This window comes from Caenorhabditis briggsae, assembly GCF_000004555.2.
Source record: "Caenorhabditis briggsae complete genome, chrII, whole genome shotgun sequence".
NCBI lineage: Eukaryota > Metazoa > Nematoda > Chromadorea > Rhabditida > Rhabditidae > Caenorhabditis > Caenorhabditis briggsae.
Window position 1 is genome coordinate 8,722,848 of NC_013486.2, and position 15,981 is coordinate 8,738,828.

General features: G+C 36.1%; 5 protein-coding genes across 5 annotated transcripts; 4 read left to right on the forward strand and 1 right to left on the reverse strand.

Annotated features, from left to right (window-relative positions):
* Window positions 1–2,559: 2,559 nt before the first annotated feature.
* CBG25605 lies at window positions 2,560–2,871 on the forward strand (the record flags this gene model as incomplete). The annotated part of the gene is made up of 1 exon (XM_045242427.1): window positions 2,560–2,871. One exon carries the CDS (start codon window positions 2,560–2,562, stop codon window positions 2,869–2,871), a length of 312 nt encoding a protein of 103 aa, XP_045098141.1.
* A 1,652-nt stretch (window positions 2,872–4,523) lies between these two features.
* Window positions 4,524–4,881, forward strand: CBG25606 (the record flags this gene model as incomplete). The annotated part of the gene is made up of 2 exons (XM_045242428.1): window positions 4,524–4,814; window positions 4,861–4,881. The coding sequence occupies 2 exons, from the start codon at window positions 4,524–4,526 to the stop codon at window positions 4,879–4,881; spliced, it is 312 nt and encodes a 103-aa protein (XP_045098142.1).
* A 462-nt stretch (window positions 4,882–5,343) lies between these two features.
* On the forward strand, window positions 5,344–6,315 carry CBG25607 (the record flags this gene model as incomplete). Its single annotated transcript, XM_045242429.1, has 3 exons — window positions 5,344–5,490; window positions 5,919–6,218; window positions 6,268–6,315. The coding sequence occupies 3 exons, from the start codon at window positions 5,344–5,346 to the stop codon at window positions 6,313–6,315; spliced, it is 495 nt and encodes a 164-aa protein (XP_045098143.1).
* An 823-nt stretch (window positions 6,316–7,138) lies between these two features.
* CBG25608 lies at window positions 7,139–7,820 on the forward strand (the record flags this gene model as incomplete). The annotated part of the gene is made up of 2 exons (XM_045242430.1): window positions 7,139–7,303; window positions 7,800–7,820. 2 exons carry the CDS (start codon window positions 7,139–7,141, stop codon window positions 7,818–7,820), a joined length of 186 nt encoding a protein of 61 aa, XP_045098144.1.
* An 87-nt stretch (window positions 7,821–7,907) lies between these two features.
* Window positions 7,908–11,296, reverse strand: CBG02776 (the record flags this gene model as incomplete). Its single annotated transcript, XM_045242431.1, has 7 exons — window positions 7,908–7,912; window positions 8,436–8,870; window positions 8,948–9,542; window positions 9,592–9,716; window positions 9,763–10,287; window positions 10,338–10,489; window positions 11,061–11,296. The coding sequence occupies 7 exons, from the start codon at window positions 11,294–11,296 to the stop codon at window positions 7,908–7,910; spliced, it is 2,073 nt and encodes a 690-aa protein (XP_045092211.1).
* Between the last annotated feature and the right edge of the window lie 4,685 nt (window positions 11,297–15,981).

Consider the following 15,981-nt stretch of genomic DNA (forward strand, 5'->3'; position numbering starts at 1 on the left):
TGATTCAAAAATTCAAAAATTTTGATTTTCTGAGAGCTCATAGGATTCTGTGGCTGATTCTAATTTTAATTCTGATCATATGAAATTCCAGGATCCTGAGATCAGTTGTTCAGAAACAGAAACATTCAAAACCGCTGCAGCATCTGGTTGGGATTCTGAGGATTCTGAGATTTTGAAACTTTCATTTCATTCTCAAGTCTGAGACTCTGAAAAAAAAAAAAAAGTCAGAAAAAAACGAATACTAAAATTTCATAATACATATAAGAACCTTTAAATCCTTGAATCTCTTAACTTCAACATTGAACATCAACAATGAATAAACACTAAAAGAACGCTACCCGGACCGTCAATACATATCTCACTTCCTGTGGTGTTTATCATGATATCAGCAACATTTTATCAATTAATAACTTTTTGTTATCTTCCACAGTAAGTTAAATATATTGGCTCAAAGTTGACGGTCGGGGGGGGGGGGGGGGGGGGGGAGGCGTTCTATTAGAGTGTTTACGGTATCTGAAAAATGTATGTTTTAAATTTTCCACATGCAATCCAATTAACTTAGAATTTAAAACATTTCGACACCCAACCCAAAATATCTGCGGAAAGTCATAAAACAAATTGCATAGTTCTGTCTGTCTGGGTCGAATTGCATCTGACGGAGCAGCATTTATTCCAGACCAATTCGCTTTTTTTTGTGTGTTTGGATGAATAAGGAGCAAACATGTTGATATAGAAATTGAGATTCATTGAGAGTTTTGATCTTTTGTTAGTTTGTTTCCAGCACTTTTTGTTTATACTTTCAAACTTTCTGTTTGAAGAATAGACGAATGGCACCTCCTAGTGCAGAAACTTGCCACCCGTATTACATCGTGCTGTCTTGGTCCAGTAAACAACATTGGACTTTATGATAATAAGAGTTCAAAAGATTGGAATTCGAATTCTCCCGCCAATAACACTACTTAATATTTATCCCTCCTTAATTGAGACATTTCCAAAACCGGAACTCTTCTGATAAGTTTCCAAATAGGTCGCACGTCTTCTCCCCACAACCAGCAACACATGAACTTATGAATCTTTAGCAGGAAGGTAGTTCTTATCACTCAGAACACCCGTACCGTGTGATGGTGCTGATTACTTAAATTACCTTGACCTAAAAAATTATTTCTCAAAAATGTTTTATCTTGCGCACAAACCCCCGTGTTACATCAAAAATTATCTCCAAAAACCATCCGATTCTTCTCTTCACTCCCCCGACCATTTCACTTTTAGTCTAGACGCATCTTTCTAAAAAGATTGTTTCTAAACTCCTCCCACTTTTAGAAGAATATAAAATAGGCTTCGTTATTCAGAAGGAGACGTGCATTTCGAGAAGTTCATTCATCTGAATTCCCGGCTAGTATAATGTATTTTTTCTTGTCATTAGTGATAAAGCATATGATTATATGTATCAGACGTTTCGAGCACTAAACTTCAAATTTATGTACGAAATTCAAAAATTCAATTTTTCATAAAACATGATCCTAGCCAGCCAAGTCTACAGTATCAGACTAAATAGGTATTCGATAATTTCTGACGAATTCGTGTCTTTTGAGCCATTTTAAGATCAAACTGTAAGCCTTAAGCTTAGACAGCTCCGAGAAGATTTAAGAAGTTCAAAAAATTTGGTCATTGATTCCCCTGGTTAGTGATTTTATAAAGTGCAACAATCGTTTATTTTACCAAGGTCTTTCTCGATCTGCAGACACGATATCAGACAGCCGTCTCATTGAACCTAACGAGACTCAATATCAAATTTTACTTTATTTGATCATGTCTATTCGTGTAGGGCAACTTACTTTTCTTTTAAGGCTATTATGCTGGATATCGGACCCGTGGAAGAGTAAACCTGGTGGCCACGGCCACGACCAAATTACCTTAGTTAGCAAATAAATTTAATTTCCTTTTTTTCGAGTTTCGTCCGTTTTCCGGCCAGTTTTCTTTGTCGAAAAGATGAATTAATCTAGAAAGAAACCGAAAATTTCAGATTACGGTGGTTTTCGTTGCAGGGACTGTTGGCCACGCCCACAAGCTTTTCTTTTCCATTGCTCCGATATTTATTAAAGAATACTAGTTAGCTACACTATTGAAACATTTCCCACACCTTTTTTATAAATCCAGATAAGCAACTATTTCCCGAAAAAACCAGAGATTATTGTCTAGACCTTCTTTAGATTTCATCTGTCTTCTTGGAATATACTCTCCGCGTGATCTTCGAAGATCTCCTGAACTTTTATGGAGAGAGAAAAAGAGTGCGAAGGTTTGGCGCGAGATTTCAGACGTCATGCAAACGAGGGAAAGCGAGCCGAATAAGAAGAGATTAGTGCATAGACACTTGCTCTCTTTCTTTTGGACTAGTATACATATATAATCACCTGTTAAAAAATTTCCAGAATATAGCTATCGCCAGATTGACTCGATTAGTAAGTAGACATGTTTCTGTTTTTATCTTCTGTGCTTTTTTACTTCGAACTTTATCTTCGTCTCTCTTTATCAAGCTCTAAAAGTTTTATTTGCAGAATCATGAATACTTCATTTGAATCTGAAAAACGCGGAATCCAATCGGAAATCCAAAAACTCGAGTGCTATGAGCGGAACTGCCTTCAAGGATTGCTCAACTGTGACAGAACCTTCCAGCAAGTGGCCCCACAATTGTCGCCAGCAGAATACGAAAGATACGCTCAACAAACTCAAAAAGTAGCAGAAGCAGCCACGTACTCGTTCATGTTTGTGAAGAGTGTCAAAGATGATAAGATGGTGGAACTTCAGCAATTGGAGCAAAAGAAAGCTGAGCAGCAGTTTTGGGCTCGCATGGCAAGTCAGGAGGAGAAGTGAAATGTGACAGTAATCCGAAGACGTCCAACGAAGTTTATAATTCTAAACCGATTTAATAATTTGTTAAAATTTTTTCTTAAAAACTTAAGCTCCGATCCCTCCGTCTTTCTCCGAAACCATGTCTTTTGCCTTTTTTGTTTTATTCTAAAGCCCTTTTTTTTCTATTTCGTGTTTAAATAATTGTGTAAATAAATGTACATACCCAAAAAATTGAAAAGTTAAAAACGGATGAGTTAGTTCCAGGGGTTACAAAGATAAACATAACGAAGAAAACACGGTGTTTCAGATTACAAAAAATCCGATTAACAGGAAATTTTGAGAGTTGGATTGTTCCCAAACTAATAGTAAGAACCTGATGTTTAAATTAGGAGTCCATGAGTTGGCTGGATGTTAAAAGAATGCGAGTACCAAGGCGAGTATCAAGGCAGAGAGAAAAGTGTTTTGCTGAATTTTTTTTCGATCGGTTGCAAAATAAGGCAATTTCGCATAAAATTTAATTTAAAAAATAAGAAAATTCGAATCGTATTAACTTGAGACATTTAATAATGTTCCGAGAACCTTCCAGAAAATCTTAAAAGCGCGAGCCGGCCTGAGATTTTGCAACTATGATTAAAAGAACGAACAATTTTTCCAGGAAGCTGAAACAATCTCAAAATGTTAAGAATTTTCAAATATTGAATATCGGTTTTTAATTCTGTTTTTTCGGAAATCGAGATTCGAAATTTTCGAGAAAACTGCAATTTATGAGATTATGGTATTTCATATTTTTTAGAATTCAGGAGATTCCTATTATCCGTTATTCAACTGTCTAGGATTTCAACTTTCTGCAATTCACTAATTCTAAAACGTGAGACCTTTGGATTCCTCAGGAATATGGTGATTAACAAGGCAAATGCAATCAAAAGATCATGAGCTGAGCCATTTCTCTTCATATTCTCTCGATAAAAAGGTCACATTTTATGGGGAAATGTATTTTCCGTTATTTTTCGCTATCATTCTTCTTTTATTCAAATGGATTATCTTCAATAATTGGTTTGAAATTTTCCCATTAGTTTTTGTGTTTCACATCGTCAACAAGCCCATTTCTCATAACATTTATGATGTTTTTCGCAGGACTTTTTACCAATAAAAATACAGTACTCACTTGTGTTTGTCACCTGCTCCACACCTGCCACCTTTTGAGAAAAAAGGTGGAGAAACTACAGTATCCCAGTCTTGAACTTTGAAGAAAATGTCTATTTTCTCATTTATTCTGATATTTTTGAAATTTTTCTCATTTTGAAGCCAAAATTACCTTCATGATTGTCTTTTTGAGCGAGATGTATTCATGGTCGCAAAAAGTCCTCTTTTTTAGTGAAAATTCTGAATGTGTTTTTTTAACTGTTATAACACTCTTAATGACTCACAGCTTACACAGATATTGATTCCTCAATTCAAATCTAGATGTTTCATTTTCGATTGATTTGAATAGTTCGCGATCGTTTTTTTTTCTCGTTATCTTATTGGATTTTTAAGAATTTTCATTTTAAAGTTCTATTAGTCTGTGATTAGTCTGATTAGTCTAATTAGTCTGACTAGTCTTACTCAAAAAAGTTCTTGAGTAGTTTTCGATTTTCCGTATTTTTTTCCATATTCATTAGATACATTTTCAGATGACAATGCTCGACTCTGCATTCGATAGAGAGCGAGCCGAAATCGTAACTCGCTTGTTGAAGGTTACTGATCAACTGGCTGCGACTCGTGAACTTTTGAAAGATTTTGAAGAAGTCTGGGTCCACCCGATCACGACTAAAAAAAGAGTCAGAGGACAAACGAGAGCTCAGCTTTGGGTTATGACAAAAATCATGGAACGAGAAATTCAATTCAATCAAATGATATGGGAATTAACAGCGGCACAAGCTCATGAAACGGAGGCGATTCTAAGAGAGACACTCCATGATGAGGTATAGTTTTGTACGATTTATTGTAAATTATTTCTTGTCATTTCAGTTGAAAAAGTTCCAATTGTGATTGCTTTCAACATCCCCAGGAGAACACACATCGATCTGAACACACATCGATCTAAACTTCTCTCAATAAAAATGTTTTTAAAAAAAATTTCAATGAAAAGTTCACAAAACATCAAAAAACTGTACTATTTGGTGGTTGACACCTGTGAAACATCTGCCACATTCTGGGTTAAAAGTGAGCCATAAACGGATATTCTAACGACTGCATTACGCCTCTTTTTCGTCATTATTCCAATTGTTCAGCCCATTTTTTTGGAATTTTATCAGGAAACAGTGATTACTATGATCAATTTCATAGCACTTCTGTACTTGCCAATGAGTAGTAGTAGGATAACTTGAAAATATTATGCTGGTTTTTTCAAATATTGCCGTTTTTTTGAAAAGCTTCTCATGGAATTTTCTCTTTTCTTATATCCGCGCCCGTCATCTCAATTTACATTCTTCGACCCGTTTTGAGCTTCAGATGACTTCCACCCAACCAGACGAAGATCAAACTTGCCGCTTCCGAAAAATAGTGGACGAGTTGGAAAGCATCAGCAAGGGAACTCAAAATCATGCGAAGCGAAATGGAATCGTGTTCCATTGTGAGACAATCAATGAGGATGAAGATGTAAGAATCAACAGAAGCTTCTGGAAATTTAGAACTTTTAAAAAGTTTTTCGGAATGATAGTTTCTAGGATTACTGTATTTCTTCTATTAAAAGCTCACCAAAACCGTCAACTTTAAGATCAATTATCTCGATTGCTGTAATAGATATCGAAATTTTGTCTACTGATAAAATATTTATCATAATATCACCACCATTTTATCAATAGACAAAATTTTAATATCTTTCTCAGGAATCGAGATAATTTAGCTCAAAATTGACGGTTAGGGTGGGGAAATACGGTAAAAATACGGTAGAAATACGGTAAAAAATATATGGGAAATACGTTAAAAAGATAGTATGTTTTTACATTAAAAAAGAGCAAGAATGATGTGTTAAAATCTCGATGAAAAAAATTTTTGAGTCCCTCTTCTCAAAATATTAACTTCAGATGTCATATTCTCCATCTCATTCTCCCTTCGACAAAGAACGTTCTCAAATCGAATCTCGCATGATTTCACCTCTGGAGAAGCTGGAGAAAGTTAACACTTTCTGCGATCACATCTCTCCGTTCCTAGTCGAAGCCCTCAATTATTCCAAAATTACCAAAGAAGCCGAGTCGACAATTTTAGATACTATCTGCCAAAACGCAGTGGAGTCTACAGAAGCTCTGGTAGAGGTGATGGAGGCATTCAAGAAAGAGAGTAAGGAGATGGAGGAAGTTGATAAGAAGGAGAAGCTCTGCAACGAAGTGAGTTGAACGAGTGATGGGAATGAGCGATAACGAGATTAATTTTCAGCTCAAAAATTTGCAAATCGAACAATGGATCGAGGAATTGCAAGATTAATTGAGGAAGCTAAACAAATTTATGTATTTGAGCTATTCCCGATGAAAATTTTTAAAATTTGTTTTTTGTCAGAAACTCCGATAATCTTCTGATATTATAAAAATTGTATTTTGAAACACAATCTTTTAAGAAACATGAGAAAAACTATCCGCCTAACGAAGATTTGGCTTCCAGGGTTTCTGAAAGAAAGAGAAAAAATTGAGGGTAATAAAATTCCTGACACCAAACCAAACAGCATATTTTAAGAGAGCGAGAGAAACACATATTTCTATAAATTTTCATTCTTCAACATAAATTTTTCACAAATTTTGGTTCACAACTCAAACAAATATGTCAATCTCACTCGGTACTCTCTCCCTTGGCTTCCTATTAAAATTTTTGGTTTTTTTTGGGGAAAGTTTGGAAGAAGGGAGCAGAGGAACCTGATGAATGGGATGAGTCACATGTATTTTTCGTTTCTTTTTCTCTCAAGATTTATCTACTGGTGCATCTGATCTTCGTTGTAGTTTTTCTTACTTGACCTTTTTCACTAGAGATTATGAAAATGCCCTATTTCGAGACACCTGTTTAACATCTGTGAAGTGTGAGATGTACTGATGTAGCTCTTTCGATTGCCCTTTGAGTTTCATTCAATAGTTTTCCCTATTTTCTATCTCTTCTGTATTTCTGTAATTTTTTTTCAGTAATGGAAGCATTCATCATAGACCAAAGCTATTTTGAAGATCAACGTGCGGAACTTCGTGCTCTCATGAAAAATAATCACCGCCGCCTAACAGCAATCCGTAGCTATCATGAACATCTCGAATATAAACTGAGGTTCAGAATGGCAAGACCGAATATGTCGGTCAACCAACGATTTCAAATTCTGGATCTCGTCAATGAGGCAGCTATCAAGATTGATCAGGCGACACAGATGTTGGATCAGGCTAATATTGAATTGATGAAGAAGTATATCCAGGTCAATAATTCTCAAATCGTTCATTTGGAGGTGAGACTGGGTAAATCGTATTTAGGGAAAAAATGTGTTGAAAATGGAGTAAGCACGTTTCTTGTCTATGAAATATTCGAATATTTTAGGATTTCTTAGGAATGAATAGACAAAATCGTAAAATAAAAAAATCGTCCGTTTCCGAAGAAAAAGGAAGAAGAAGACACGAGAAAAAAGTTAAAAAAAGTTTACACACTCTTATAGAGTGCCATCCAAACCGTCAATTTTCAGTTCATATATCTTATTTCCTGTAAAAGATATCAAAAAGTGGTCAGCTGACAAAAAGTTAAACCTATTATCAAAAATATTTGGTCAGAGTTGGCATTTTGGGTGACACTCTATTAGAGAGTTTACAATATAGTTATAACTTTCTTTTCTTCTCTATGTTTTCTTCAGAAACTGACGATTTTTTCTTTGAACAAAATTTTAAATTATAATCGGAAAAACATTTGAAATTTATTGAGAAGCCGCTTGAATCATATTTTTATATTTTCAGCTGTCCAAATTCTTCATCTAATCTGCAAATTTCAAACAACGTTTCCTCGGAGTGTACATCAGAACTGCACAACTTGGAGGGTCTTTATGACTTTTTTGAATAAACATTTTATTCTGTATATCTTTTTTGATTTCATTAGTGGAAAATGTTTTTATTAGCGGGAAGTTAATTCAAAATTGTTGGTTACATTACTGTGGAATCCAGGGATGTACCGAATTAGAAGATTTTCGGAAAGTGAACCCATTTGTCGTTGCAAAAAAGGTTGATAAGGTGTATCAATTGCTTCCCCTATTAATTAAATCTTCTTCTCGGCGATCGTTTATCACTCGGGTCAAGTTGTTTGTCGATTGTTTCTTTTTAGAGAGGGAATTGATAAGATTAGAAAGGAAAACTGGCGAAATATGCATGAAGAAAAAATGATTTATTGAGATGTCACTTTTTTGATTCTTTGAGAATATCAAAACCTTATTAGGAAATTTTAAACATCATTAAATTTTACATGTAATAGTAGGCAGATGAGAAGTTTAGGTATGACCCATATTGGAATAACAACGGTAATAAATTTGAGGAGAAAAGTTAGGAAAGCCAACTTGGAGAGGCAAATACTGTGACCATGGCACCATCGGATCCCCATGCTGGACTCAGAGCATATGGGGATAAAACGACTGCAGTGACATATTGAGGAGATAGAATAGTTGGAGATAAAACGAATGGAGAAAGTACCAGAGGACTCAAAGCCAATGGATTCAGAATAATTGGACCCAGACAGAAAGGTGTCAGAATCAATGGAGTAAGAACTTGTGGAGAGAGAATGAATGGAGTGAAAACTAGCGGAGAAAGGACGAAAGGGTTCATGGATCCTGGACAAAGAATGAACGGATTGAAGGCAAGAGGAGAGATGATAATGGGAACCATTAAGAATGGATTCACTGCTACAGGAGAGAGAAGACGCGGGGAGATAATGACAGGGACCATCAGCCAGGGAGACATGATCATGACTCCGTAGATAGCTGGGGAGAGGATAAGGGAGCACAGCATGACTGGAGAGAGGATGGTTGGTTGGGATACGGACTGAAATTTAAAAAAAAAGATTTTTTCGATTTCTTGAGCTTGGCTAGAAAAAATTAACAACATCTCTGAATATCTACTCACCACTGGATCTAAAATGAAGTTTGAAAATGTAATCGGTGACAACACAATATCGTTTCTCCTCGCCTCAAATTTCACTTTCTCGTGAGCCAAATCTTTAATTGTGCTCATAATTGCTCTATCTATCTGCGGTCTGCTCAACGCCTTCGCCGTCTTCAAGAACTTTTCGTTCTCTCCCACTGATCCTTTTCCATAGATTAAATCCATCTGATCGTGTCTCATAATTGTATATCCAGTTCTATTCATTTCCTTCAATTGCTCATCTGAATAAGTTTTATCCAACGCTTCAAACATGTCAATCTTCTTCGCTTCGTGTGGATACTTTTCCGTCACATTTTCTTTTGTAAAATATAATGGTTGACCTTCTGGACCTCTTCCCATTGCGTCATCTTTCAGCCTTCGATACTCTCCGATCTTCTTCTCGACTCGTTCCATTGCTTCGTTCACTCCAGTTGCTTCTACGATGAAGTCGAGGAAGTCTTGGGAATCTTTGTTGTTAGTTAGCGACCCGAGAAGATTTCCAAGTGATGCTTTCTTCTCAACCCCTGATCCATCATCGTGGAGAGCAAACAGAGATGGAGAGAGAACGTCAATCTGGAAGAATAGATCTTAACATCCATAAAAGAGTTTTGGGAAAGTTTACCTCATTATTCTTTGCTTCCTCTTCTTGTGGAATAACACTCATAATTCTAGGACTAATAATCCTCACAATTTTTCTATCGAAGTCAGTTGTGTTGTATCCCGTCATTCCTAAACTCATTTTGGCGGCTGTAACAAACTACAGTAATCTTTCCTTCTCAAAATTGTTGCCTACCATCTCTCATCATTTTCATCGGAATCATCAACAATTTATCTTGCTCTGTGATTTTCTCCTTACGATTTCTCAACACATCCCGAATCTGATCGTTATCAATAAACTCCTCCAAATCGTTCATCTCTTTCAGACTGTCGTCTTTTGCCAATTTCTTATTTTGCTTCATTTTGGCTGCTGCATCAGTAAAAACACTCAACCTCCTCTGCATAAAATCTTCCATCTTCTTCTGTTCCTTTATTACATCTGCCTTCTTGGCAATCCTCTCAATTGTATCCTGCCATTTTGACACCTTATCAGTATGCTTCAGAAGTTTGACGGCACTTGTCAAATGTTTTGTCACCAATCCAAATGGACTCATTTCCTTGTGTGATTTTAGTGTGTAACTGTCTCTGGTGTGCACTTTGATTTCTCTTTTCGCTCGGAATCGGAACGATCCAACCCATTCTTTTTCCTTTTTGATTTCTTCTGCAGTGATTGGAGCCATAGTGGTTCTGGTCTCCATTTTATCGATTCGTCTACGCATTTCTGACAAATAAATGAATAGTTTAAGATGAACTAAGTGATCCAAAACTTACTTCTTACGAATAAACGTTTTCTGTGAATCAGTCTGTTTCTGTGAGCATAGTCTTCTAATTGAATAAGACATTTCGCATGCTCTGCCAGAGTTTCAGCTTCAGAAGAACATTTTTCGTGGTCTTTCTTCTGATATTCTTCAACGAGGGATAACCTGAAAAAGACAAACCTCTAGAAAAACTAGGTCAAATATCGTGTTTTCTCTAATAAACTTTCTGATCTGAGAAATTAATCACTAAACATAATTTTTGTTCGGAATCCGTTTACAACAAATTCTACTTGGTATCTCTACTGTTTCTCTAGTAATATCTTAAAACAAAGGTAGATGTGGAAACATGCTACGCAATATAGAAGCCCACTCAGACAGCAAATTTTGAGGTCAATTATCTCGACTCCTGTGAAAGACCTAAAAAAATTTGTCAACTGAGAAAATATTGGTGACATTAAGATAAAAACTTATTAGTTGACAATTGTTTCCTATCTTTTACAGGAAAGAGATAATTGAGCTGAAACTTGACGGTTTGTGTGAGCATCTGTTATATTAGAGAACATACGGGGTTTACAGTTCTGAGATGAGCTGAAAGGGGTTTTGAAAGGGTTTCAGTTCAAGTTACCACAAGCTTTTGTCGAAATTTCAAAGTTTTCAGAGAGTAGAACTTTATCCAAATTGAATTAGTTAAAAAATGAGCCATATAGAAGGTTCAAAAACTACAGTAATCTCTTACCTCCTTGTGGCGATAGCTGCAACCACTCCTGAAAAACCTTGAACTGCCCAATGCTCCAGAAGCTCTTCTCCAGATTCTGTGTTCATTGGAATATTGAACACTTTATCTTTATAATGAGGAGATTTCAGGATCTCCTGCTGAGTCAATCCATATTTCGTAACATCGATTTCTGATTTTATTTTCAGACTTGAGCATTTTGTAGTAAATAGAAAGAATATTAATAGAACAAAATTCATTACAGAGAGAAGGAAGACCCAAGAAAGGGATTCCCTGTGATTTTATGGATTTGGTTTTCAGGAAGAAAAATGGGCGGTGCCCATAGGAAAAGCGTCCTGAAGTTCATCGTCCTACAAAACGTGGTTTTCTTTTCCCAAGATGTCCGCAAAAATGGGCGGAGTCGGATCGGATAATTAATGAGGAGCGAAGAAATGGCGAGAAGTTCGAAGAGAACGGACAGGAATGATCCCTTTGAACTGAGATGCCTCACATCGGAGTGCCACATTTTGATCCTGATTTTGAAGTGGTGGAGATAATAGGCGAAGAAGAGAGATCACGTGCATTTCGCATTGTTTCAATGATGTTTGAAGTAGGTGGGATTTGTGGTTCGAGTTTTGTTTCCATCTTTGAAAACAAATGAAAACTGTTTGATCTCCGTGTATTGGATCATTAGAGGAAAGGCAAGAGGTGTTGATTGTTGCAGGATCCGGACACAGGTGAGATTTTTCGTCACTTTCGATTGTGATACGGTAGCTAAGAATCCAAAATAGGTTTAAAGGAAATCTGAAGATTACCAGAAAAAAACGTTTTTGAGCAAGACAGTGTAGTTTCTTAAAGATTTATTTGAAAAACTAATACGGATCCAAAAATATTCTTACGAGAGAATTTGACTTGATTCTTCACAAAAGTCCTGAATTTCGCAACCTCAAGACCGATTACAGTAATTTTAAAAAACCGAACGACAAACTGTAATACTGTAATCTAAAAATTGAAACATACCGGTCAATAAGGTATACAAAACGTATTTTTAGTTGGTTTTTTTTTCCATTATCAGGGATCTGGAGCTCGGCTATCAAGTGTCCGATCACTTTGAAAATTTTGGAGGTTATAAAAATGACCTAGCGTGAAAGCTTTGTATTTATGGGGTTACTCATGTAGCGAAAGTCTGCACCGAAAATCAATGCAGGAGTGTCGCGAAATGCATTTCAATACATTTCGGTGGCACCGCAATGTATTGAAATGCGTTTTGAAATAACACTTTCGCTACATAGATAACCCCATTACAGAACTTTTTGAAAGTATCTGGTTTTTTTAATCTATTTTCCCATTTCTGAATGACACCCTTTTTTCCAGTTTTTTTTACTGAAAACGTGAAAAAGCAGACGTCCTTCAGAAATCGGCAAATAGCTGAAAAACTAAGAACTTTCAAAAAGTTCTGGAAGTGTAAAGTTTTAAATCAAGATCTGTTTCACAGACTCCAAACTTTTCAAAGCGATCGGACACTAGACAGCCACCCATCAAGCATCTTCAGAGGTTTGTGGAACGGAAACCTGAATATTCATTATGGGATTCGAAACCCAATTTATCGGAATGGAAAGAGCTACAATGACTCTTAAAATTGAATTACTTGTACAATTTCGTTTTAATACTGTTTGTTGCCGTATCGCTTTCTCGTCGAAAAATGTAGCCATCGTTTGAATGAGCATATTTTAAATACTATAAGCCCGCAAATCCGGAATATTTCGAAACTCCGTTTAAAAAATAAGATTATTAGGAATATTGGAAGAATTTCGAATTTCCTTTACTTATAAAAGAAATTTCACAGATTGACAACACTTCCAGAGTTGATGCTATTACAATTAAGTTATACTTTTTGTAAATTATGAATTTTATTCTAGTAAGGTCAATCTACTTTCGAAATTTTGGGATGCACGCTCTCCCCAGTGAAAAATATGAACTGCAAACCTTTTTCTCAGCGGAGCGCGGTTGCGCGCGGTGAAAATTTTTATTTTTCAAATTTTGTACTGAAAAACCGGTTTTTAGCAAAATTTTCTCATTTTTCGCCAATTTTTTAAATTTTTGGTCCATAGGAATTAATTGCCCGCGGTACTTATGTCCGGGGTATCAGGTTCCTGTGAAAAAATAGAAGAAAATCAACAAGAAATGTAACAAAATCGGTTTTTTATGAACAAGTTAGAAAGAAACAACAAATAAAACCTTAGAATTTAAGCAAACTCACTTAAAATCCTTAAAAGAGTCTCTAGAACAACCACGAACCAAATCCAAGCTCGCAATCACTCAAAACTAAATTCAAATTGTGCGCGCGCCGAGCGGGATAGCGGAGTGTCGTTGCGTGGGTAGAGGGAACCTTTAGAAGGGGTTGGAGGATAGATGCACCAGGCAACTAATTATTAAACCGGCTAAAACACACATTTTAAGTAAAAAAGCAGCGAGTTCCGACAAAAAATGAAAGAGGAGATAGATTTTTAAGCAATTTTCTAAAAATCGCAATATCTTTTTTGACCGGTTGAGCATTTTGGCGGATAATAGTTCGAAACACTCAAAAATGAATTCTTTACAATAGTTTAACAAAAGAAATTCTAAAAACACCGAACAATTTGAGAAATGTCCGTTTTTAGAAAATTGCTTAAAAATCTATCTCCTCTTTCATTTTTAGTCGGAACTTGCTGCTTTTATACTTAAAATGTGTGTTTTAGCCAGTTTAACAATTCCTGTGGACGAAAAATTGAAAACATGGCGAAAAATAAGAAAATTTAGCTAAAAACCTATTCTTCAGTACAAAATTTAAAAAATAAGAATTTTTCGCCGTGCGCAACCGCGCTCCGCTGAGAAAAAGGCTTGCAGTTCATATTGGGAGCTGGGGAGAGCGTGGGATGGATAATGTTGTAGTACTCGAGCCGTGCATACGAAACCTACAGCAGATTACGGTATGCACATTATCGCCAAAAAGTCAGACAGAAGTTTCAAAGAGCTTTCCCGAAACCATTCCTTCGATCATCAAGAATATTTTGATTATTCAAATTTGCGCTTGATATCGGCATTCCTGTTTCCTAATCACACATTCCATAATTTGTAGTCTACAAAATCTTACCGTATTATCTACGGATCTTTCTCAACAACCAATTCGGCTATTTCCCACGTTCCGCCCATCCGCGTCCCGTCGGTTACCGTACTTTTTCGGAGTTGTTCGGTGTTGCATGATATAAAACTGTGTGGATCCACATTCTTCTAATCCTAATGATCTTTATTCTGAAACAAACATCTCTTCCCAATTCAAATATTCAGGTTGACAATGTGAACGAAAGGATTTGAGCAAAGAACAGTTTTGTTTCATTATTATCATTATGTGAGATGCGATGTGATAGTTCTCTATGGGGTATCATGAAGGAATAGGGTCGGTGTACGTGTGTTGTTGATAAATGCTTATCACCCTCTGTCAAAATGTTTCATTCTCGGGGGGAATGGATACGGAAAAGGGATACGCTTCTGTTTCTGACGATCAAACAATATCTATGTGCCTTGTAGTCAAATTGTGTTGATGTGCTCAATTGAAAAAAAAAACAGGATTTTATTAGAAAAAAAGTATACAGACAAATTCAGAGTTTTCATAATGCAGTCAAGAGAAATTTTAAAAAACAATCTGGAATGAAGGCTTTCGAAAAAAGGCCTACAAGTTTATGGATGACTGGACTTAAAAACGGACGATTTGGTGCAGGACAAAACATTTTGAAATGCATTTTTTTTCTAAAAATTTCGAGGAAAATGACAGTTCCCAGATTCCTAGCATTTTTTTTCAGCAGTATCATGACCTGGAAGTTTGGACATCGGAGAATAGGAAACAAGAATCCAGGACATCCAGAGATTTTCCTAGTTTTTTCCTAGTTTCCTAGTTTTCCAAGGATTCTCCTAGTTTCAAAGCTAAAATCACGAATCGGTTTCCAAAAAATCATTTTAACTTCAAAAAGTGTCTTCCTTCTTCTTATTCTTCTTCTTCTTCTTCTTCTTCTTCTTCTTCACGTTTGCACGCACCTGTTCTTATCATCACATGTTCTTCCTGTCCCTTCGTTATCCTTCTATTTGGTTTTCTCGATTCTTCTTTATCTTTGTCTCAATTCAAAAACTACCATTGCAACTGACGATAATTAATACAGACAAGCTATTTCAACACTTTGGTGTATAGACCAGAAAAGTACAGTGACGTGTAAGAATAAGAGGATAAAATTTCGAAGAATGGCTCAAGAATCATCAGGAGACAGTAGCGTAGTTTTTGTAGTCTAGACACAAATGAGTTGCAGCTTGAATGAACTCGGAGTCATTAATGATACCCAGGAATCAGTTCGGAGGATCGATTATCATGATGATAATGATGATATCACTAGAAATATTGTATCAGATTCAGGAACATCAGAAAAATATTCAGAGAAACTCCACTCTCACAACTCGTAGGCCAAAGCTATATACAAATTAGAAGAAATAGTTTATCATTTGAACTACAATTAAGAACAGTTAAAATTATTATGATCATCCTCCTTCGTTCGCTTCTTGCTCGTTGCTGGTTCTCCAGGGACATGCTCCGGAAAACTAGGGGAAGCTACGTGGACGCTGCCAGGATAGAAGACGGAAGGTTTTGTGTCTACAACACACTGTGTGTGGTTATTATTGAAAATCACAGATTTCGAGTCTGCTTTAATATATCCTTACACACAACAAAACTACTCTGCATCCAAGTTGATAACCTTAAAAGGGGACACCGACAAAAAATTTTTATTGCATTAAAATGTTCGAAAAGTTGTCTATTCTCCCAATATTATAGCGAAAAAATTCGAAAATCCGAAATCCCCGAAAAATGCCGTTACAAGCGAAAAATTTTCAAAAAAAAGTTGCTAGGAGGGACGAGGATTTT